The sequence below is a fragment of the Cuculus canorus genome, chromosome 18, assembly GCF_017976375.1.
Source record: "Cuculus canorus isolate bCucCan1 chromosome 18, bCucCan1.pri, whole genome shotgun sequence".
NCBI classification, from domain to species: Eukaryota; Metazoa; Chordata; class Aves; order Cuculiformes; family Cuculidae; genus Cuculus; species Cuculus canorus.
The window spans coordinates 13,364,155-13,387,666 of NC_071418.1; the positions used below are offsets into that span (position 1 = coordinate 13,364,155).

Below are 23,512 nucleotides of genomic sequence, written 5' to 3' on the forward strand. Positions count from 1 at the left end.
CCTTCTCTGGACCCGTTCCAACAGATCCATATGTTTGTTATGTTGAGGATTCCAGAACTGGACACAATACTCCAGGTGAGGTCTCACAAGAGAAGAACAGAAGGGCAGAATCCCTTGCCTCACCCTGCTGGCCACGCTGCTTTGGATGCAGCCCAGGACACGATTAGTTTCTGGGCTGTGAGTGCACATTGCTGGCTCATGTCGAGCTTCTCATCGACCAGCACCCCAAGTCCTTCTCTGCAGGGCTGCTCTCGATGGCAGAGTGACAGTCAAAGCAGGGTAGGAATGCACAAAGGCTGTGTAGAAAACCACTGTCATGTCTTTATTTGCTGCTTCACAACAGCCCGAGGTGTTTGCAGAAGGCCTGTCCTGGGCCGGTCATGGGTTTGGGGTGGGGGTACTGGTTTGGACTGGTCCCCCAGGGAGGCTGTGTGGCTGGGGCAAGGGGTCTGGAAGGATGGCTGTGGGTAGAGGAGTGGCTGCTGGGACCCCTGCCTGGTCTGGGGGCTGCTGGGGGAGGGCTTGGCCGTGACATGCGGCGTGGTTCGCTGATGGTGGTGTTGGTGTTGGTGTTGGGGTGGTTCACTGGTGGTGGAGGTGGTGGTGTTGGCAATGGGAGGGTGCTCAGGGCTGGGAGCACTTGGGTGTGTGGGTTTCTCAGCAAAAGTGGCTGTGAGTGCCCTTAAACCAGCAGAGCCGCCCCAGCTGCTCCCAGGGCGGTGCCTTTGTGTCCTGTGGGCATGTGGCCCTGCAGCCCCCTGGGATCACCAGCCCAGCCACTACTAGAGCAGAGACCAGGAGGTCGGTGCTTCCAGTGGGGCCAACTGGGAGATGCTGGTCCCCAGCCCTGCAGGTCTGGGATGGAACCAAGCTGATCTCCTGGCTGGAAGGCAGGTGTGGCAGAGGGAGCAGCTGTAGCCAGGGCCAGCCGGGAAGGGGACAGAGGTGGTCACTGCCACTTATCCCCCCCAGCCCCTCTCCACCCTGCCTGGCCGGGCTCAGCAGCCACTGTTCCTGCGCATGAAGGCATGTCCCCGCACGAGATGCTGCATCTCGATGAAGGCCAGGTCACCCACGGCCACCTCGCAGGGACCCAGTGCCTCAAAACCGCACTTCTGGTAGAAGGGCACGAGGAAATCTTCGCACATGAGCAGGGCGCGCCGGACAAAGGGCAGGCACCGCAGGTACTGCAGGTACCGCCACATGAGGATGGAGCCTTTGCCCTGCTGCCGGAAAGTGCGGTGCACGGCCAGCACGTGGATGTGCACGGCGCTGCCCCGCGCCTTGTGTAGGGTCAGCGCCTCCTGCCAACGGGGGAGCCAGGAGTTAGCGTGACCAAGGGGTCTCATCCTGCATGTGTCTTCCTCCCCACCCCAATGAACCAGGGTCCACATCCTCCCTACAGGGAGAAAGGTCCGGGTGCCGTCCCCCTTCGCCTCCCCCCAAGCATCCCTGCAGACACTTTTAATTTTAAAATGAACCCTGTGGGGAATTACTGAGCATATTCTTCAACAGCATCAGTAACATTAATTAATGAGAAGGTTCATTTCCACCAGAGCAGCCTTGTAGCTATTACTCCGGGAGAAGATGGGTGAGTAGCCTCAGGGGCTTGTCCTTGTCCCTGGGCTCTGGCAGTGCCTCTCCCACCATGCGAGCTCTTACCTGGACGAGCCTGTCCTGGTCCCAGAGGGACCCGATGATGAATGCCACAAGCCGCCCTTCTTCAAACCAGCCGAGAGAAAGCTCCGGGCACAGGTTCAGAAAGTGGCGGATCTCATCCAGGTGGAGGGGACAGTCCCCAGAGACGGAGATAAAGGCTGCAGGGGGATGACAGTGAGTACAGCAAAGGGGACTGAGGACACCCACACCCAGACAGCTCCCCAGCACTCATGGAGGAGGTGGAAATCTGAAGAGATGGCACATGTCCTGCCTGCTGTCTGTGTGGTCCAAAGGAGCTCTAAGGGACGTAGATGGCTCCAGGGAGCAGCTCTGCTCCTCCAGAGCAGCCTCCCACTGCCCAGGGACCTGCTCCCTTCTCTCACTGCTGGGTTCAGGGCTACAGCAGTGGGTGCTGAGATGAAGCCTCTCTCCTGGCATCTCCCTGGTTGTCTTTGCCCTTTGGAGAGAGAACTAGGCTGAGTGAGGGGAGGCGGGGGTGCCTCGGGTGGAAGGGGTAGGGGAGGGATGCTGGTGCATCTTAAAGTTTCCTTATGCAATAGGAGGCTGCGCATGGTGTCCTTCCTTCCACCTTCCCTCCCTCCTGCCTGCTCCCCTCAGCAGGGCTGTTTTGGGGGGCCGGTTCCCCACTCGCCTGGTCCTGCTCTAGGATTGCTCCAGGATTGTTCCAGGCTGCTCAGCCCAAGGCATCACGTCCCACCACCTCCATACCTGGTGAGTTGAAGGGTAGTGATTCTCCATCCCCTTTACCACAGCCTCCCCTGCCTCGCTAGGGAGCCATTGGTGGCCTGGCCACAAGTTGCAGCCACTGGCTCCCTCCCTCATCACCCGTGATGGCATGTGTGGAGTGTTTGCAACCCCTGCATGTCATAGAATCTTAGAATCATAGAATCATAGTATAGTTTGGGTTGGAAGGGACCTTAAAGATCATCCAGTTCCACCTCCTGCCATGGGCAGGTACATCCCACTGGATCAGGCTGCCCAAGCACCATCCAACCTGGCCTGGAACACCTCCAGGGATGGGGCAGACACAACCTCCCTGGGCAACCTGGGACGGTGTCTCACCACTCTCATGGTGAAGAAATTCTTCCTAACGTCCAGTCTAACTCTGCCCCTCTCCAGTTTATCCCCGTTCCCCCTCATCCTATCCCCACAAGCCTTTATGAACAGCCCCTCCGCAGGTTTCCTGTAGCCCCTTCAGGTACTGGAAAGTCACTATAAAATCTCTAGGGAGCGTGGGGGGCTGGTGGAGGGAAGGGATGGGGCGTCTCAAATGGATGCCGGCAGGCAGGACCTCCCCAGGGCTGCCCCTTACCTTCCCGCTCTATCTCAAACACGCTGATGGCATCCTCGGGGCTGAGGCAGCGAAACTCGCTGGCAGGCAGGGTGTGACGGCGCTGGCCCCCAGGGCAGCTTCGGGGGTACCTCAGATGAACGGGCTTCAGGAAAGGCAATGCGCTGAGTGCTGACATCCTCCTCCTCCTCCTGGCTGGCTTCCTACCACTCTGTCGGTTCGGGGCAGCCTCTGCTGGCTCCCGGCCCCAGCAGCGTCGCAGCACCCTTTATTCCAACCAATCTCTGCAGTGCTCTTAGCAGCCAAAAATACCTGTTGGTCACGCACGGAATTAGGCTGATTTTCCTGCGCGTGTGTGTAGATGCATCAAATACCCGCCCACAGTGACCCCGTTGCTGCTCTGCCACTGCTTGGAGCTCAGGGACCAAGAGGCTGGTACTGCCTGTAGCAAACCTGTGACCCCAGGGACCAGGGGGACGAGAGCTTGGGGACCAACCAGGGGGTCTGGGTGGTGGGACAGGAGCGGCTGAAGGACCTGGGGTTGTTCAGCCTGGAGAAGAGGAGGCTGAGGGGAGACCTCATCGCTCTCTACAACTGTCTGAAAGGAGGTTGTGGAGAGGAGGGAGCTGGGCTCTTCTCCCAAGTGACAGAGGATGGGACAAGGGGGAATGGCCTCAAGCTGCACCAGGGGAGGGTCAGGCTGGATATGGGGAAAAAATTTTCACAGAAAGGGTAATTGGGCACTGGCAGAGGCTGTGCAGGGAGGGGGTGGAGTCACCATCCCTGGAGGGATTTAAAAGACAGGTGGATGAGATACTCAGGGACATGGTTTAGTGGCAGATAGGAATGGTTGGACCCGATGATCCAAGAGGTCTTTTCCAACCTGGTGATTCTATGATTCTATGACAGGGCAGGGACAGGGATTTGTAGAGCTGGAGCAGGGCAGCAAGCGTGGGGTGCAGCATCCCACCCAACATCTCCCAGCCCATGGCAAAGCCAGGGCAGGGCAGTGGCTCTGGTGGCCTCTGAGCTCACATCCACACTCGCAGGAGTAGCCAAAATGGGTCCATGGCAGGACAAGTGGGTTCCTATGGCCACAAGCCTCGGGGGCCCTCCCTGAGGGAGATGCCCTCAGGCTTTGCCCCTTGCCCCATGACCTTTGGGCAGTGCGATCCCACCAGGCCCAGCCTGCCCCCGGCCATGCCATCTGCCATGCAGGATCTTAGACCCCTTGGTTCCCCCAGGAGTGTCACCAGCGCCACAGCTCCCTGAGCTCGTCCAGCCGTGCCTGTCCCACACAGCTCTGCCAAATCCTTCGACCCAGATCAGAGCCTCTAATCTGTCTCTGGTCTCATGTGCAAGCAAACAAAGTTAATAAATGCAGAGAGATCTGCAAACTGAGCGAGTGACTTTGCCTGCAGGCTGCCCGGGCTTAGCAGAAATAGTGGGAAAAGGTACCCGAGCCATCTGTCCGTCCATCCGTCTGTCCCTGCTCTGCCCAATAGTCAAGCAATTTGCAGCAAAGCCCATACAAAGCCAGGTCATTTTTCATTATTGTTTGAGAGGTGCTGGCTTTCCCTGCTAATTATAGGCTTGTCTCCAGCTAATAGGACTTAGAGAAACAAAAGTATTACCAGCACAAATGTTGCACAGGGCGGAACTGGCGCAAGCTTGGAATTTTCCATCCTGAAATGCCGAAGGCTGAGTATTTAAAAATGCCTGTTTTATCCAGTGTGAGGCAAAACTGGGTGTCGTTGTGGTTTATATGCAATGAACTGTTGGTTTGGCAGTGCATATGTACTAAAGGGGTCAGGTCCATCGGGGAGAGGGATTTTTTGGCTGGGGAATTATTCAGCATCCCAAATGCCAGTTCTGGTCACAGCGGACTGACCAAAATGGTGCTGGGGATGGGTGGTTCGTGCTCCAGGGAACCCTGTAGGAGGGAAATAAAGGGGTGGCTGGAGGGGAGAGCAGAGTGCTGGGGGATCTCAGTGTTTGTAGAGCTTATTATAGTATCTTCTGGAACTTCTCATGCTGTTAATCAGATTAGGGGCTCACCTACCCAGATAAATCCCAGAGCAGGCAAGAAGGAAGGCTCTGGGCACACGGAAAATGCAGTGGTGGTTTGATCCTGGGGGGTGCTGAGTGCCTGGGGCAGGTTCTGGGGGTGCCAGGGCTGGATGACACGGCTTCAGGCTGGACTGGTGTTTCAGCTGCCCCGGGAATCACGGACCGGGATCATGGAATCATAGGATAGTTTGGGTTGGAAGGGACCTTTAAAGGCCATCTAGTTCACCCTCCCCAGCAACGAGCAAGGACATCTTCAACTCCATCAGGTTGCTCAGTGGTGTCTGCTCCCTGACAGCCACTGTGAGCCAGGTCCAAGAGAAAGTCTTCATCCCAGAACATATAAAAGCTGGAAAGAATGGAATACTGCAAGGTCTCTATAGGGACACGCACAGAGCTGGAGGGTTTTTTGCCTGAGCAACTGCTCTGTTCCCCTTAGAGATGACTGCAAAAGGGGAATCAGATCCCTCCAGCTATTTTTAGAAATTCCTTGAAACCCCAAACACCAGCAGCCTGGAGCAGAAGTCAGTGATGGGGAAAGGCTGCTCCTCAACTTGTTTTCCCTGCATCTTTCTTCCTCTGGCATTTTATTCCTGGCAGCCCAGGTTATACAGCTGGAGGGCTGATATATTTGTGTTTATTTTTTGGAAATGAACTTTTTCGCTTTGCTTCTCAGCTCCCTGCAGACACAAAAGTCCTCTGCAGGGCAGATCCATACAGCCTGCAGAGCACAGCCACCCTCCCCAGCCCTCCCCAGTTACACCTGGAAGCATCCCACCCGTGGAGGTGAAGGAAACCCACCCCAGGTCAGACAGTAAGTGACAATCAGAATGAGGAGGAAAATCCTCTCTCCCTGGCTCAAGACACCATCTTTTTTTGCTCCAGCACAGCCTCCTGTATATTGTTCAAGGCACTTATACCCTAGGCTAAATTTTGTGCTCTAACTCCTTACCAGACTCGCCTGAGACGAGCCCGAGGCATTTGTGTGTATGCGGCAGTGGAACAAAAGCTCCCTCTAAATGTTTTCCTCCACTTGTGTTCGTGCATTAGAGATCAAAGCATTCACATGGTCCAGAGAGATGCTCAGATGCAAATAAACAGGTAAGTCTGCAGTACACCCCTAATAGCATCTTTTTATTATGCCGCAAACGTCCACCTACATTTGGAGCTTGAATTTTTAAATAAGCTGGCAGTAAGGTGTATTCCATTAGTTTCGAAGCCAAATATTCTTTGCAAAAGAGCTCAAGTTGTTCGCACACCCCAAATACAGAGGGTTTCAGTGAGAAGCATCCCTGTATCCAGGTTCTGATAGTGTGTGTAGGATGGGACATGGGTTGTAATGAGAGTCACGTTCTTACCTCTGCCCAAGTTGCTTTTCAGGCAAGCTAAGCTCTGTGCACCATAGAGTCATAGAATCATAGAATCATAGAATGGTTTGGGTTGGAAGGGACCTTAAAGATCACCCAGTTCCACCCTCTGCCATGGGCAGGGACACCTCCCACTGGATCAGGGGCTCCCAGCCCCATCCAACCTGGCCTTGAACACCTCCAGGGATGGGGCAGCCACAACCTCCCTGGGCAACCTGGGCCAGTGTCACCTCTTTCCCTTCTGGCATGAGTCCCCCTGTCCCGAGGCACTGGCAAGTCACAGTGGTCTCAAGGCCACTGGCTGTCCCCCAGGCTGTTGGTACCACCAGGATGCAACAGAAACATGGGTGCTTACCCGATGGGGACCCCGCGCTGCTCCTCTGCCTGCCTGGCTCTGGTGTTGCTACCTCGCAGCTGGCAGGAGAGGAGGGTTCAGCGTTTTGCCTCCCCTCCTCTGCCCTCCACTCCCTCTGCAGCCTCAGCTTATATACATTTGTTTTTATGGAGCACGTGATGACACCCTAAGGAGTTTAGGACTCTGATGAAAGACAGGGAGAGGTGAGAGGCTTTAAGGTGATGGTCTAGCTAAAGAATCCCATCAGGCTTTTATTTTCTCTCCCCTTGGCATAACTGCCTGCAGAGGGATAAAGCATTTAGCTGATTGCTCTGCGCTGAGTCCCCACCAGGCAGGGAGAGCAGAAGACTTAGCTAGGGCAGGAGAGCAATGAACTGGGCCTATCCAGACCTCTCTGACGGCAGCGGGAGCCCGGAGGAAGCTAAAAGCCCTGCCAAGTGTGGATGAGTGTTCTTTGTGCTGAGCATGGGGAAGCCGGGGGTCACACCAGGTGTGATCATCCCTGGGGCCAGAGAGTTAGGAAGTTTCTGAGGGGAAATGAGTGGCTTCTTGTAGAATGGGCAGCCACTTTTAAAGTTTCCGCCCCAAGGAACTTACTCCAAAGTTCAAACATCTTCCCCCTGTGCAGCTCATGCTCTGTGGGAGGTGTTAAATAAGAAACTAGATCAGCAAAGGCAGCATTATTTGTCGCCATCAGGACCGGTGTAATAGAAGGGAGATTATCCAAGGTGTGAGGTCCTTGAAAGGAAAAGATTGGGAAGGTCAGCAAAATTAACAAATAAAAAATGTTGACATCATCATTATCACCACGAACCAGATGCAGCCCTAAAGGCGCCTGGAGCAGGAGGCATAGCTGGCTTTGTTGCATCAGAGAGGGCCAGCGGAGGTCAGAATCTGCTTTAGTTTCTGGTCAGGGGCAAAGTGATCTGGAGCTACCCCCTTATCTCCCTCTTCAAAGTTTTCTCATGGAATCAAAACAGAAATATGAGCCAGCAGATTTCTGCTCTTCAGAAAAGGCATTTCAGAGCAAATCTCAGTCATTAAAACTGAGCCAAGCAGAGCAGAGGCTTGTCCGTGGCTGGAATAGCGAAGTAGAGATGCTGCTGTCAGTGGTTTTAGCTGGGTTTGTCTCTCCCTGCTCCCACACAGCTGCAGAGGGTCACAAACTCCATTAAATGAGAGTCATAGCTGTGTGCTGAGATTTACATATTTAGCAGCTCTCTCAGCATCTTCAAAGAGGCCCAAGCTGTGGCTCCAGCCCCCCAGCCAGGCTGGGCCCTCTGTTGGGTTGCCCACTCAGGAAGACAGCAATAATCTCTGGGTAAGATTTGCAGTGAGGGGCAATGCGTGGGAGGCAGATGAATCACAACTTGCCCTCCTCTCTGCTGCTACTTAGGAATGAAGTGCTGTACACAAAGCCCAGGTGCTCCTCAGCTGTGCTGTGCTCTGTCTCTGTCCCTGCTGCCATGCCAGGTTATCTCAGCGCTCTGACCGATTAAGCTGCTTTTGGTGGCTACTGCCTTTGTAGTCCCTTGGCCATCACAGGGGATACAGGGGACATTGCGGTCCTCTGCTGTGTGGCACCATCCAGGGAGGTTTCTCTCCCAAACTCACGTAATTACTCATGTAATTAGCAAGCTGGGAGCTCTGCTTACGTCCCTGCTTTGCACCTTCCTCTGGCTTAGCAAAGGGGACCTGTGTCCCCAAAGAGGGTGATGCTTTTCTCCTGGCAGTGCCGTAACAAGGGTAGCAGCAGGGCTCTGAAGTTTGGCATCACTGCAAGGTCAGCTGCAGGCTCTTATTCTCCCTTTTCTCCTGCCTTTTCATCGGTGGCTGCAGACTGGTGGCGTGCATGTGCTCATCATTGCTGTAACTTCACAGCAGGATGCAGCTCTTTGGGCATACTTGATATTCTCAGCACCTGCCAGGTTACCTGCTGCTTTTATCCCTCTGTGCTCCCCTCTCATGCTGCCAACAGCAGTTCAAGATCACCAGCAGCTCCTATGAAACCAGTGTGCCTCCACTCGCTGCCAGAGGAGGACATTCGCCTTCCCTGGAGGTGTTTAAGAAACGGGTAGATGAAGCGCTGAAGGACATGGTTTAGGGAGTGTTAGGAATGGTTGGACTCGATGATCCAGTGGGTCCTTTCCAACCTTGTGATTCTGTGATTTGGTGCAGCTTAGGAGCCTGTGAGCTGGTGTTCTTTTGAAATAGCAACACAGGGCTCCTGTAGGTGGTGGCCAGACCACAGCGTTGGGCTCGGAATTGATGCTAGAGAGGCTGGTTCTGCTCTGGGCTCTGAAATGTAAATATATATACATAAAACATGCAAATATACATGTATGCAGCTTTCCTCTTCCTTATGTCTACTCTAAATCTGCCCCTCTCCAGTTTATGCCCATTGCCTCTAGTCCTATCAGACCACACAGGACATCTTTTATCCCCTCCCTAGAGTGCAGGCATGTCCTGCTGGTGATTAGCCTCATTTCCTTCTCTCTGCTGGACTGTGGGAGTTTATAACTAGGTCACGGCCACTCAGGAAGTGATCCCCAGTGAGGAAGGAGGATGGGGTTCAGCAGGGGCTGCAGGGGCTCCTCTGGGAGCCGAGGGCTGGGCAGGTGGGAGGCTCTGGCAGAGGCAGACCCCCATCCCTCAGTCCCATTTCCAGGCACTTTAGATCCAATTCTGATTTGGGAAGTGGCAGTTGCGTGGTTGTTGCTGGGGCATCCTGTTTCCTCCAGGAGTTCCCCTGCCCTCGGTGCAGCCCCAGCACTGCTGGTGGGAGCTGGCGTGACCCCGTGGATTGGGACCAGATGCCACCTATGGGAAAGCCAAATCCTGCAGAGTAATACTGGGCCTGGACCAGCCCCATCAGGGGATTTGTAAGGTTTTGGTCTCACCAAAGAGGATGAGAGAGCGTGGAGAAGGATTAAACTTGCGTAAAGTTTTGTGTGCGTAGAAGGCGACACCACTCTGAGGTCATTTTTGGGGAGGGCCAGAGGTGTTTGATCAGGGCAGGCTAAGAAAGGAGGAAAGGGCCAGGTAATTCTGCTCAGGATGGGGGACTGGGCACTGCTGGGGCTCTCTCACAGGGGAGAGGCTTTCTCTGCCCACCCAGCCCTGGCAGATTTGCTGGGCTCACGGAAATGGGAAGGAAGATTACCATATTAATTTATATTTTCCGGGATGGGGAAAATATAATTGAAAAAATATCCCATTCTGGAATCCTCAACGTAAGAAGGAGATGGAGCTGTTGGAACGGGTTCAGAGGAGGCTACAAGGATGATCTCAGAGCTGGAGCACCTTCCCTATGAGGACAGGCTGAGAGAGTTGGGGTTGTTCAGCCTGGAGAAGAGAAGGCTCCCAGGCGATCTTATAGTGACCTTCCAGTACCTGAAAGGGCTCCAAGAAAGCTGGGGAGGAATTATTCATAAAGGCTTGTGGTGACAGGATGAGAGGGAATGGGTATAAATTGGAGAGGGGCAGATTTAGGCTTAATATAAGGAAGAATTTCTTTACCATGAGGGTGATGAGGCCCTGGAACAGGGAAGTTGTGGCTGCCCCATCCCTGGAGGTGTTCAAGGCCAGGTTGGATGGACATTGGGCACCTGATCCAGTGGGAGGTGTCCCTGCCCATGGCAGGGGGTTGGATGATCTTTAAGGTCCCTTCCAACCCAAACTATTCTACGATTCTATGATATGCTTCATCACTCTCTAATATTTCTGTTCCCTGACAAGATGACGACACAGCAATGTTTCCTTGTACAATAGCGATAAACTCTAGCATCTGGAGCCGTTCCTCAGGACCTGAGCAGCAAGCTCTGCTCCAAACCACTTCTTCTGAAGGCATCAGCAATTCCAAGCAGCTGGTGGAGGCGGTACAGGAACACGTGTGCCTCTGGGAAGCAGCAAGAGCAGAAAATACCGGCAGGATTGGCCACGGAGGAGCTGCACAGAGGGGTGCTGAGAGCTCTCCCGCCCCCGAGCCCGGAGCTCCACCGCCTCCTGCCTGCTGGGGCTGCCGAGCAGAGCTTATGCTGCTCGGGACCCCCAAACCGGTGCCGTCCTCGCCTTCCACAGGGACAGGAGCCCCCGGGTCGGACCCTGCACGGCAGCGGAAGGCGACAGCCCGCCAGGTGGCACCAGAGACCGGCGGCAGACCGGGGAACGTGACCCGCGGAAGCCCTGCGCCTGCGGGCATCCTGGCACCCTGCGGGCATCCCAGCAACCTGCAGGCATCCCGGTACCCTGCGGGCATCCCAGTACCCTGTGACATCCCAGCACCCTTCGAGCATCCCAGCATGCCGATACCCTGAGGGCATCTTGGCACCCTACGGCACTCCCACACCCTGAAGGCATCCCAGCACCCTGTGGGCATCCCAGTACCCTGCGGGCTCCCCAGTACCCTATGGGCATCCTGGCACCGTGTAGGCAACTTGGCACCCTGCAGGCATCCCAGCTCACTGCTATATCTTGGCACCCTGCAAGCATCCTGACAGCCTCTGGGCATCCCCAGCATCCTCTGGGCATCCTGGTACTCCAATGACATCCTTGGTACCCTGCAGGCACCCAGGCACCTCCACGCATCCCTAGCACCCTGCAAGCCTCCCAATACCCTGTGGGCATCCCCAGTACTCTGCGAGTATCTGAGCACTCTGCAGATATCCCTGGCACACTCCAGGCATCATAGTACCCTGTGGGCATCGAAGTACCCCGTGGGCAACCAGGCATCCTGCAAGCATCTCAGTACCCTGCAGATATCATGGCACCTTCTGGACATCCTTGGCATCCTCTGGGTATTTCAGCAGCCTGTGAGCATCCCCAGCACTTCATGGGTATCTCCAGCACCCTGGGACCCTGCATGGAACTTCAGTGGGCATCCTAGTACCTTGTGGTCATCACAGCAGACATCCCCAACACCCAGCAGGCATCCAGGTACCCTTGGAGCATCCTGGTACCTAGAAGGCATCCCAGCATGTGCCCTTTAACCCGTGCTAGGCCTGTGCAAAGTTGCCCTGTGAGACGTGCACCCGGCTCCAGCCAGGTCCCAGAGAGGAAGGATGGGGTTTGCTTTCCAGCTGCCATGAGCTGGCGAGGTTGCATGGCTGTTCGCAGGGAGGATGTGCTCTGGCAGAGTTAAAGGCCACCACTTCCCAAAACAGCCAGCCAACAGGAATTGTCCCTAAATAGCACAGAGGACACTATATGTTACTTTGCAGAAGTTCTAGGTGTTCAGACCTCCTGCTGCATCAGCCTCATTTGCCAAAAGAATCATGGATGCAAAACATTTCTTGGTTTTTGCCTTAGTATTTTGCTGGGTGGTCTGACTTGCTGAGGTCTCTCAGTGGAGATCTGAACAGGCCAGCTCGTTGAACAGATGTTCCTTTCAACACTCAGGGACTGCAAAGTGCCCCAAGCATGTCAGGGTCGTGACCATCCAGGCCCTGGGCTGTCATGTCCTGAAAAAGCGATGACTGCTGCTTCCCAGGAAGCTCATCAAAGCCCCAGCTGGGATCACAGCACGAAAACACACTCAGCTGAACTGTTAACTAGCAAACTGCTCTAACTTCTCCACATTAAAATCCCCATGCCGCGAGCCAGCCGGCTGTATGCTGCAATTGTTTGCATGGATATTTGTGGCTACCTGAAACCTCACTGCCGCTCTGCAGTGGGTAATTGTTCTGAAAAAGGATGGTTTCCACCTACACACACACACACTTATGTCCATTACCTGTATCTATATTTTATTAGCAGCTGTGGCAAAGTCCATTACGGAGAGGATGAGAAGCATCACCACGGTGGATAAAGCTTTGAAACCTTGACAAGAATGTGGTGCCAGTTTGAAAGGAGCCAAAGGCCACCTCCTTCCCCTCCCAAAGGCCTGATTCTGTTCCCACAAAGACACAATTCTCCTGGACTATAGAGGGACAGAGGCTGATACCTTGCCCCCAGCTCCAGGTGGGCTGGCTGTATGCCCCAGGGAGAAGGGCTGCATTCCCCACTCCAGCACAGCAACAGGGAAGGAGTGAAACCCTCATGCTGGTGGCACTCATGTGCTCAGCAAGTGCTGAGCACTGCCTTTTTATCCTCTGCCTCATCCACTTTATAGAGGTCGAGGATCGTGGACAGAGATACCTACTCCCAGAAGCCCAGCCCTGTAAACAGCTGCATAACCACAAAGCACTGAATGGATATTTAAACTGCCTTTCCCCAAGGGTATCCTGCTGGTTTCCCACCCGACAGTCCCTTTTAGCTCCATTCCGTTCCTTATCCCAAGGGTTAATGTGGAGAAATGCCCTTCTGATTAGAATGATCCTGTAACAAGGTCTCCCTCTGTACTCGGCACTGGTGAGACCAAACCTTGAGTACTGTGTTCAGTTCTGGAACTGAACAACAAGAAGGATGTTGAGGCTCTGGAGGATCCAGAGAAGAGCAACGAAGCTGGGGAAGGGGATGGAGAACAAGTCTTATGAGGAACGGCTGAGAGAGCTGGGGTTGTTTATCCTGCAGAAGAGGAGGCTGAGGGGAGACCTTATTACTCTCTACAAGTACCTGAAAGGAGTTTGGGGAGAGGAGGGAGCTGGGCTCTTCTCCCAAGTGACAGAGGACAGAGGACAGGACAAGGGGGAATGGCCTGAAGCTCTGACAGGGGAGGTTCAGGCTGGATATCAGAAAAAAATTCATCACGGAAAGAGTCATCGGGCACTGGAACAGGCTGCCCAGGGAGGTGGTCAAGTCACCTTCCCTGGAGGTGTTTAAGGGATGAAGGGTGGATGAAGTGCTTAGGGACATGGTTTAGGGAGTGTTAGGAATAGTTGGACTCAATGATCCAGTCGGTCCTTTCCAACCTGGTGATTCTATGATTAAATGCTGTGGTGGAGGTTGAGCTGACCCACGGCCCAGGGGAAGGCAGGCACTGAGAGTGCTTGCACTGCCCCCAGCTCCCTGATTTGGAGGCAAGATGGGAGTAGTTTGTACTTTGCTGTCACTTAGAGCATCCTGCTGCCCACACTCGTGATGCTCAAGGCGCTGGGCAGAGCAGGAACACTGGCTGGCTTCCAGCACATCCAGCCCCAGCCTTTTCCCAGCTGCTTCCCAGGGTTTTAGGGCCATTTGCAAGGCTGGAAAATCCCAGTCTGATGAAAGTGCCCCTGCTCCCCTATGGGGCAGCAAACCTCAGAGCTGAGCGTGGGCAGACCTTTATCCCAGTTACCTTTCCTAAAAGGAGAAACCTTGAAAGGAGCACTGATAGCCAGCTTGTTGATCCAAGAGAGCAGCCTTGTGTGTGAGGGAGGGACTGCGCAAGAGGGAAAACCCTGCTCTGATTCTCCTGGGATCTTCCCTGATCAAAACAAACCAGCCTGAGGATTTCAGGCATTTCGCTGATATTCCACCCAGTGCCGCATGGGTGAGGAGATGCAGAGAGCGAAGAGGTGGAATAACTTTGGGTGATGGAGTGCAGCCCCCCCAGTGACCGGGACCCAGGGGTGATGGAGTGCAGCCCCCCCGGTGACTGGAATCCAGGGGTGATGGAGTGCAGCCCCCCCCAATGACTGGGACCCACGGATGATGCAGTGCAGTCCTAGTGACCGGGGACCCGGGATGATCCAACGCAGATGCCGGTCACAGGTAACTCGAGGCTGCCCCAGCGCAGCCACCGGGCACAGCCTCCTTCACACGCGAGAGGCGTGACCAAGTAAGAACACGCCCATTGTGGGCGTGACCATTAAGACCACGCCCCATCGCAATACAAGTCCACCTGCGCGGTGGGCGTGTCCTCACAGGCCCCGCCCCAGAATGGTCTGCAAGCCCATCTCGGCGGCGGGCGTGACTCAGCTGTGGGCGTGTCCTGTCGAGACCCCGCCCCCGTCACGCCAGTCCGTCTCTGCTATGGCCGCGGCCCAGACAGACCCCGCCCCCAAGCGCGCGCCATCATACGAGGCCCAGCCCCCGAGAGCTGTCCACGCGCCCATCCGCAGGGTGGGCGTGTCCTCTCCAGGCCCCGCCCCCGGGCAGCGCCCCGGATTCCCAGGTCCGCGATGGGCGTGGCTTCGCGAGGACCACGCCCCGATCACCATTCTTCCCTCTCTTAATGCTGGGATGGGCGTGGCTCCCCGAGACCCCGCCCCCGAGACCCTCCCGGCACACTCATCTAATCGGTGGGCGTGGTTCGTATAGGCCCCGCCCCTAACAGACCCCGTTATGGGCGTGGCTCCTCGAGGTCCCGACCCGACCCAGGGCCCTTGGTGGGCGTGGCCTCATCGGCGGGCGAGTCCGCCCCGCCCCGCCCCGCCCCGCCCCGCTCCGTTACTGGCGTGCTTCGCTCCCGCCCATCCCATCCCCTCCCCCGGCCCCGCGCGCTCTCCCTGCTCACGGCGCCATGGCGGACGATCGCGCTGAGGCGGCCGCGGCCCCCGCCGCCCCCCCGACCCCCGCGCTGCCCCCGCCGGGCGGATCGCAGCGGCTGCTCTTCTCGCACGACCTGGTGTCGGGCCGGTATCGCGGCTCGGTGCGGTTCGGCCTGGTGCGACTGATCCACGGCGAGGACTCGGACTCGGAGGAGGAGGAGGGCGGCGGGGGGGGCCGCGGCGCCGCCAGCTCCGGAGGCTCCGAGTCGGGCGGCGCCGGGGCCGGCGGCGGGGACGAGGGCCGCGCCAGCCCGCTGCGGCGGGGCTACGTGCGCGTGCAGTGGTACCCAGAGGGCATCAAGCAGCACGTCAAGGAGACCAAGGTAACGGCGCGGCCCGGGGGCCTGGCCCGGCGCGGGGCCTGCGGGGCTGAGGGCGAGCAGAGTCCCCCCTTCCCGGGACATGGCCGGGACGCAGGCAGCCTTCTCCCTCGCCCCTCTCCTCCTTCTCCCTCTCCTCCTTTCTCTTTTCCTTCTCCCCTTCTTCCTCTCTCTCCTCCCTCTCTCTCGTCCCTCTCTCTTTCGCCCTCTTCTCCGTCCCTCTCCCTCCTCCTTCTTCTCCTTCTCGTCCCTCTTCCTCCTCCCCCTTCTCCTCCTTCTCGGCCCTCTCCCTCATCCCTCTTTCCTTCTCCTCCCTCTCTCTCATCCTTTGTCTGCCCCTTCTGCCTCTCCTCCCTCTCCCTCGTCCCTCTCTTACCTCTCCCCCTTCTGCCCTGGAAGCCCACTGCAAATGCCATTCCTGCTTTTGGCTGATGGCAAATCCCAGTTTAGCTGCAATTTAGTGGCCCCAAGGAAAAGCCAGGCTGGGAAGGGGCTTTGAGCAAGCTTCCAGTCCCCTCTGATTGCTGGGGATGTGGACCAGTGTCTCTGCCTTTCTTGGACAGTGTCGTCATCGCCTGTGCTTGGGGAGTTAACAGCTGAACAGGGCAACCTTGGCTAGATAAAGATTTCAGCAGCAGTTTGGTTCCGCCCGTGTTTACATGAGTGTCCCCGTCCCCCCCCCCTGCTGATGAGGCATACGTCAGCCTGTGACCTCCTGATTGTCTCTGAAGAGCCACAAGGTGTAGGTCTGCCTTGGAATATTCCCATTTCCCGAAGTTCATCTGGTGTGGGATTTTGCACAGACTGACTGACTGACAGCATGGAGACAAAAGCGAGCGAGGGAGCACTGTAATATAGCACAAAGGGGCCTGTGTAGAATGGGCGTTGCACCGAACAAAACAGGCGCCCTGTGCTGTCCTTGCAGCGGAGCAGGTCTAAGTGCCCCTCCGGGGTGGTGGGCGAAAACAGGAGGGTTCTGGTGTGCCGTCTGCTTTGCTCTTTCAGAAATGGCACCGGACGCCACTGAAGAGAGGAGAGACTAAGAGGAAGAAAGGTGTGTTGCAGTCCTACAGGCATCAGTGGGATTGCAAGCGCTACTGAATGAGCTAAATTTAGGTGGTAGTGTCATTAGACACGTGACCAGTTGGAGATACGGAATATGAAAACAGGTATTCAGAAAAGATACTGCCATCTGATGTATTTCTACCTTAAAAAAGCCTTCTTTCTTTAAAGAATCACAATTCAGTAACTGCAGCCTTCTGGTAAAATCTTTATGTGCCGTTGCAGCAAAAATTTGTCCCAAGTTGAGTGTGGCTTTCAGCATCTAAACAAAGCTTCCTCAATTTGAGTGAGTAAACACAGACTTAGGAGTTGTTATTGGGTTTCCAAATCTAGAAGTATTAGCTCTGACTTCAGTCGCTTGGTAACTGTACCCTTTGCAAAGTTAGAAAAAGCCAGACTGGGGAGGATCAGAAATCAAGGACAGTTATGTAAATTAAGGGACTGTCTGTCTTTCCTTTTTGTGGTCCTTCTTCTCTGGTGTAGCAGTCTTTACCACTCAGGTAATAGACCCTGGGGAGAAGTATCCTAAGTGCTTGAGGAATTTAAGTGTACTTATCACATTGATTTTTCCATTTGAAAAGCTGCCCAGTAACAAAATTCAGAGGCATTGTGTACTATCTGTGCTACAGCCCCAAGCTGCTAAATAGAAATCTGATGGCATTGGAAACAGGTTGTGGGACTTAGCATTTTGTGGTTAGAATCAGTTTTTTCAGATGTCTGCTGACCCAGCCGTTTTTGCCTTACACCAGTGTGTGAGAACCAGCTAGGTAAACCTGATGTACTTATCATTGTCCATCTTGGAAGAAGGACAAACCATCAGCACCCCAGGGTCATCCTGGGCTTTAAGTTTGTTGCGCTTTAGGTACTATTGCCTGCTCTTATCTGCAGATACGTCTTTTGGCAGTAACTCTAACTCTGACGGCGAGATCCTTGTTTGGCATCCTTAAAAACGTTAACCTGTCCTGGTTGCAGCCAAAACATGGATTCAAGAGGTTGCTTGTTGGACCTTTTTATTTCCTTGGGCTCTTACTTCTGGAAAGCACAGGGTAAAGGTGCTCCTGGTACCAGGGCTTTCACCTCTTGAGCCATCGTGTGCCTGGTTTGTACGTTGGATCCTGCCTTCGTGTAGAAGGGTGAGTGCCTGTCCGTCTCCCACTTGTGAAGCACTCAAAGAGCTGTGGACCCTGGTGCAGGCATTGGATACAGCGAGTGTTGGAACTGAGGAAAGAGAACTAAAGTTGTTGCAGATTTTGAGGATAGTGAAACAGCGCCTTCAGCTCCTAGTATAAAGGTCAAAAGCAATTTTCTCTCCCCAATTATAATCCTAGAGCTTTCCTGTCTTTTCTTTAAACTACAAGTGGTTAAATATTTGTTTCCAGTGAGGGAATAGGTAGACTGATCACTTTTACTGTTGCTTCTAGAAATTCGATGCTTGCTGCTGCTCTTTCCTGTTGGAAATGGTAGGCAGACTGCCGCTTAAACCCAAACATGTGGTTACTGGTATTAATAAGTGATACAAACTTTCTTTTGAAATAGAGCTAGCATTTGGTGCAAAACCTCACTGGCTCCTCCAGTCAAATAAGTGGTTTATCCAAGTGCATTCCCACCTTTGATTCCTGTGTTAGTAGTTGTTAGCTGTATCATGACAACGATGTGAAGAAAAGAAGAGCCAGGACTTCCTACCTCTGACTCTGTGTGCTCCTTCCATGACCACTTTCCTTATTCAAAACACTGGGAAATCATTCCTGCTGAATGTTGTAAAGCCCAAGCAGTCCCAGAAGCAGAAAACTTCCCTTTCCAAATACATTTGCCATCCATGTCTTGCCTGGCCCATGAAATCTGCAGAGCAGTTCCTCTTCTGTAGCTAAAGCCATCTCTTCTCTTACTGGTACTGTTTGTATGTGAGATGCAATTTGCAGCTCAGGTTGTGAAAGTACTGCAAACTGGTGGGCGCACTTGATGCTTTAGCTAACAAATTAGCAGGAGTACTTGAGACCCAGCTGAATTTTAATTCCGGGATTTCTCACCTGCAGGTTAGCATCCCTGCTGCATGCTTGAGCTGCCTTGGGGAACTTTACAGAAATACTCAAACATGTTAGATACTAGCAAGGCTAACAGGATGCTTTAAAATGTTCTCCCTTCCTCCTATTGCCTCTCACCTGTATGCCTCTGAGTGCTCTGGCACCTTTAATTTTCGTAAAGCCTGTGCCAGGCAGATGTGCCTCTCTGTAGGTGGGGGAAATGGGAAGTGCAGATGTTGTATTTCAGCGCCTTATCTAAAGGCCTTCAGCTGAGTTCCCAGCCTCCTGCTCCCTATCCGCCTCAGGGAGTGCATGCTTGTGCTCGTCTTGGTGTGACACTGGTATGCAGCAGAGTGCTGATTGATTTATATATAGGCGATCCTATAGGGCCCAGGATTGCCAAAGAGTCAAAGTGCAATTATTTTTGGAAGTTCTTTAGCAGCCTTTTGTTTTGTAAGGTCCAAAATACAACTCTTGTTTTGATAGCTCTCTTACTGCATTCAGCTTTGCTTTGGAAACAGATTGAAACTACTAGGGCTCCTCAGACTTTGAATCACAGAATGGTTTGGGTCAGAAGGGATCTTAAAGCCCACCCAGTGCCACCCCCTGCCATGGGCAGGGACACCTCCCACTGGATCAGGGGGCTCAGAGCCCTATCCAGCCTGGCCTGGAACACCTCTGGGGATGGGGCAGTCGCGACTTCCCTGGGCAACCTGAGCCAGTGTCTCACCACCTTCATAATGAAAAACATAATCCAGTGGCTGATTAGTGTGTTAGGTGGAAATTATCTGATGTCCACAAATTGCTCTATGAATTTGACGCTGCCTTGTCCAATACAGCCTTTCTATTCCTTCTCACCCTTCACTGCTATAATGTCTTACCCTCAGATATTGAGTCAGGAATACGGGTGCAGGAGCAGTTTCTGAAGATGTTATACTCTAATCCTTTCAAGATTTTAGTGGATATTTAGTTTCTTGTCTGAATTCTGCTGTGTAGTTACTGCTGTTACCTAAACTTCTAATTTTTCAGTACTTATCCTATAGGAGAAGGAAATGTTTCTTTTTACTGAAGGTCTGTTTTCCCTCTCTGTCCCTTTGCAGCCACTCTTGGCCCTCACTTCTGGGATCCCAGCCCAGCGTGCACTCTTCAACTGTTAACCCTAGCTGGTGACTCTCTGGAACCAATTTACACTTAAGGGATGAAAACAGAGAGCCTTAGAAATTTCACGTCTTCAAACCTGGCAGGGCATTCTCTGTCTGGAAATGAGGTGATGCAGTGTAGGTGTGTTCGGGAGGTGCAGAGGGATAGTTGTGCCTTGCATGGGCAGGATCTTTTTCAGGAGCCGTGAGGAAATGCTGGTCGCAGCTCAGAACTCTAGTTTTGTTGCAGCACGCAAATTTAGTGCCCATAAACTTAATATTTGGGGTTTATTGCATGAGGAAGCTGTATCTCACCCTCCTCTTGCATCTGACATTTCAGTTAGTTCCCAGGGGGGTTCTTTGAAACCACCTGATGTTCATAGCTGTTAGAGACAAGAGAAAAGAGAAGGCTTACTGGAATTTTTGCATTTCTGTGTAAAATAGAATCTCTTTAATGGGTGACCTTTCCATCCTGTGAGTATCCGTTGCGAGGTTACTTACCCTTGAGCCTGTTCCTTGTTTACTTTGATTTGTCTGGCTCTTGCCATACAGACTTGGAGATCATCGTTAATATTTTACTGCAAAAGTTGAATCCTGCGCAAGTGGTGGTATGAAAATTCCAGGAGTTCTGAACAGTGTGCGCTATGACTGTATGGAGAGTTGTTTGGTGTACAGCGTGCAGGGTGAATTGGTAATTCTGGAGTCGCAAGTGGCTACCTGGGCTGAGCAATGAATTAGAGCTATTCCAAATCTGGACAGGAGTGCTATTTTTAAAGTTGGGTGAAACCTCTTCCCGCGCAAGCAGGTTTGTGACACGCTCTCTTGCAAAGTGCAGTCACTCACAGTGTGCAGAGATAGCTGCAACAAAAAGCTAAATTAGTAATGCTCTTTGGACTGGTAAACAAACTAACATACTAAAAGCTTTGGGAGGAATCAATCGAAGCTTTGGAATACTTGTGTGAGTGAGGTGTTTGCTGCAGCTTTCTCATACAAGTTCTTCCTTTGCTGATGAGATGCAGCTCCAGTGCAAACTTCTGCGAAGGAGTGTCTTTAAGCAGTTTTATAAGGTTACTTTTTTGGCTAAAGATTTTTCATTGATGTTAAATGACAGAAGCTTTGATATATGCTTTTTGGTGCAGGGTCTTGCTTGCTTATGGCAGCTTGTCCCCAGCTCCCCTCTTTGAAGGGAAGACACTGTTTTTAATATTCAGCATCTGCGTTGGTGCTGGGAAATAGTTTGCCTTTGCAGAGCTAAAAGCCTCCTCTTGTTTGACTGTTTAATTACTTGGGGGATTTCAGAGGCTCAGAAGGTGTTGACACCCTGCTTCCTAAATGCTGCTTAGGAAAAACCTGCCTCATTGTTTCCACTCTACCGTTACCTCCCGCCATGTGCCGGGTTTTGCCCAAATGTACTATCGTAAGTACAGGAGCTGATACTTGCATCTGAAATCTTTGCACTTACTTTTGGGGTTATCAGTCGTGAGTGGAACTGAGAGATGCGAGATGATGGCTTGGGTTTCTGTCTTCTTTTTATGTTGTGCTCTGGAGCACTTGACCTGTAACTCAGTTCAAGGTCTACCTTCCATAGCTGATGCATCCCACTCCTGAGACCTTTGCACCTGTGGAAAAGTAGAGGAATGCTAATTCCATCTTCTGGAAGAAAAAAAGAAACCCACAAGGAGACTCCATGGTAATGTTTGGGCTTTTTTCCATTTGCTGTTGGCTGTTAGGGAGATGTATGCATGGTTGTGTCTGAAACTAAAATATCCTCCTAACTTGAATTTGCAAAGTTACCCAACTTCAGCAAAAGTCATATTCTCTTAAAGGCAAGGTCCTGGGACTGGATGGGGATTTTCCTTTCACAGATATTGGTAAAAGTATTTTTCCTTTCTGAACATTGTGCGTTTCTGTCAAGGGAGCTGCAGGCTGCATAGTGGAGTAGTGCAATAATGACTGTAAAGGCTGATTGGAAATGTCAAATACTATGAAAAACCTGTGGTTTTAACAGTAGAGATGGTGCTGGTTACTGATAACTGTACGAGCTGCTGCAGGGCTTTCAGATGTGCCCGAGTTTCAAGCTGACACATATAATTTTAGTTTTATTGCTCTTTTCAGCCTGTGCTGAATGAATTGCATGGAGGATCCTCTGCCTGCAGTGGAAAGCCAGAGCGCGCACAGCCCGACTTTGTGCGGTTAGGTGTGTTGTGGGCTCAGCTGTGTTTCTTGACAGAAAGCATCTCTAACTGTGCATTTCAGGATTATTCTTAACCTACCTCACGCCTTTCACTGCATGTCTGGCAGAAAGAAAGCTATGGAGTCACGTCTGCTGCGCTTTCTGCCCCAGCCTTTGGGGAGTGCTGGGAGCAGGCGATGCAAGTGGCCTGAGTGGAAGCTGGGAGTGTTTACTGGGCCAGAACTTTGAGAGTGTAGTGTGGATGGAAGCAAAAATACTCATTGATGGTGGATGCTGACTTGATAATTGTATGATGGGTATGTACTTGTGCAGGAGAGATTGCGTTTGTCTTCTGCCCTTAATTGTGTAGAGTTTAAAGCAGCGTGATGGAAAGAGAGATCCAATAAGAACCTGTAGCTGTAATTCCTCCTCTGGCAGAATATGATTGTAGTCAAGAACAAAACGATGGGTTGAAAGCGGTCAGATTTTAAGACTTAAGAAATCTGTACCTCTGTACGTTAACTAGACTGTGCTTTTTGAGTTGTTTCATTAAAGAATTGACATCACCTTTATGCTTTGTTCATCCTTCTCCATTGGTCAGGTGCGTGTTGTACCAGAGAAGTGCTGTGACTCTGGAGGGGTTGTTGTGCTGTTAAGTTCAGGTCACAGGCAAGACTAAAACTAAAGAACATGGATGCCTGTATACTGTGAGCTTGGAGCATCACGTATCTGCTAACTTGCTGATCTTAAAAACTGAATGGTTGAATTGAATTTAACAATTTAAATTTTAACAAATGTATGGTTAGAGGTATGTGGAAGGTGGTGTCTAGAACAGTATGTGGATGAGACACTGTAGTTTGTGTGGGATTGGAGATCCTTGCTCTGTTAACTTCTGGTATGTGGTAGTGGTCGCTTGGGTTTATAAGGGCAGCAGGTGGAAGCCAAGATACGAAATGGGCTTTGTGCCTGTACGCAGATATCTTGAAAGTGGGACGCGTCTTAAATAATTTGCCCAGTTTTCCAAGAGTTTGAAGAACCAGCTCCCTGCTTCGGGGATGTGTTAGGTGCTCTAGGTAGGTAGTTGGGCTTCTTTGTGATTGCAAAGCTGAATTTGTCCTCTGCTTTTGCAGTCGTCTTTAAACCATGACCTCTTTCTTTCCTCAACAGCTGATGCTGTAACTTTGTGAAATGAATGGGCAGCATGAGGGCTTCTGGTAGAAGGCAAGACCAAGGACTTGCAGGAAAGCAGGCTAGGAGAGTACAGGGTTGCTCTGTATCTTATAGCTTCCAGACCAGGAGAAAATTTAATTCATGAGAATAAATTTGAAACAAGGAAACCCTGCTCAGCTTGCATTCGCAGTGATATCACTTCACAGCCTCTGGTTACAGTCTCTTGAGTTGAAGAGAAACTCAACAGCTCTGCCCTTGCTCCCTTAAACAGCAGTCATTTTGTTGCATAGAATTGCAGCAGTGGTACCGTGTGGTTCTGTGTTCAGCACACATCAAACACAGCCTGGGTGGTTTGTTCTTACCGCTGTCTGTAAAGCTATTAGCTTTTCTGCTTGTGAGGGAGGGTTTTGGTAACTGACAAGTGAAGAGGGCTATTTAGTCACCAGCCGAAAAGATGAG

The 23,512-nt window shown here is 52.5% G+C and overlaps 2 protein-coding genes across 2 annotated transcripts in view; one reads left to right on the forward strand and one right to left on the reverse strand.

The window, feature by feature from the left end:
* Positions 1-317: 317 nt before the first annotated feature.
* On the reverse strand, positions 318-6,868 carry AANAT (aralkylamine N-acetyltransferase). The gene is made up of 4 exons (XM_009571580.2): positions 6,761-6,868; positions 2,993-3,283; positions 1,663-1,817; positions 318-1,304 (listed from the first exon to the last, which is right to left on the reverse strand). The coding sequence occupies exons 2-4, from the start codon at positions 3,147-3,149 to the stop codon at positions 999-1,001; spliced, it is 618 nt and encodes a 205-aa protein (XP_009569875.1). The 5' UTR covers positions 3,150-3,283; positions 6,761-6,868; the 3' UTR covers positions 318-998.
* An 8,243-nt stretch (positions 6,869-15,111) lies between these two features.
* UBE2O (ubiquitin conjugating enzyme E2 O) overlaps positions 15,112-23,512 on the forward strand; it is a 65,944-nt gene continuing 57,543 nt past the window's right edge. Inside the window, exon 1 of the mRNA XM_009571581.2 lies at positions 15,112-15,491. Within this exon, the coding sequence (XP_009569876.2) occupies positions 15,141-15,491 (351 nt within the window). The 5' untranslated portion in view covers positions 15,112-15,140. The remainder of the gene's footprint in view (positions 15,492-23,512) is intronic.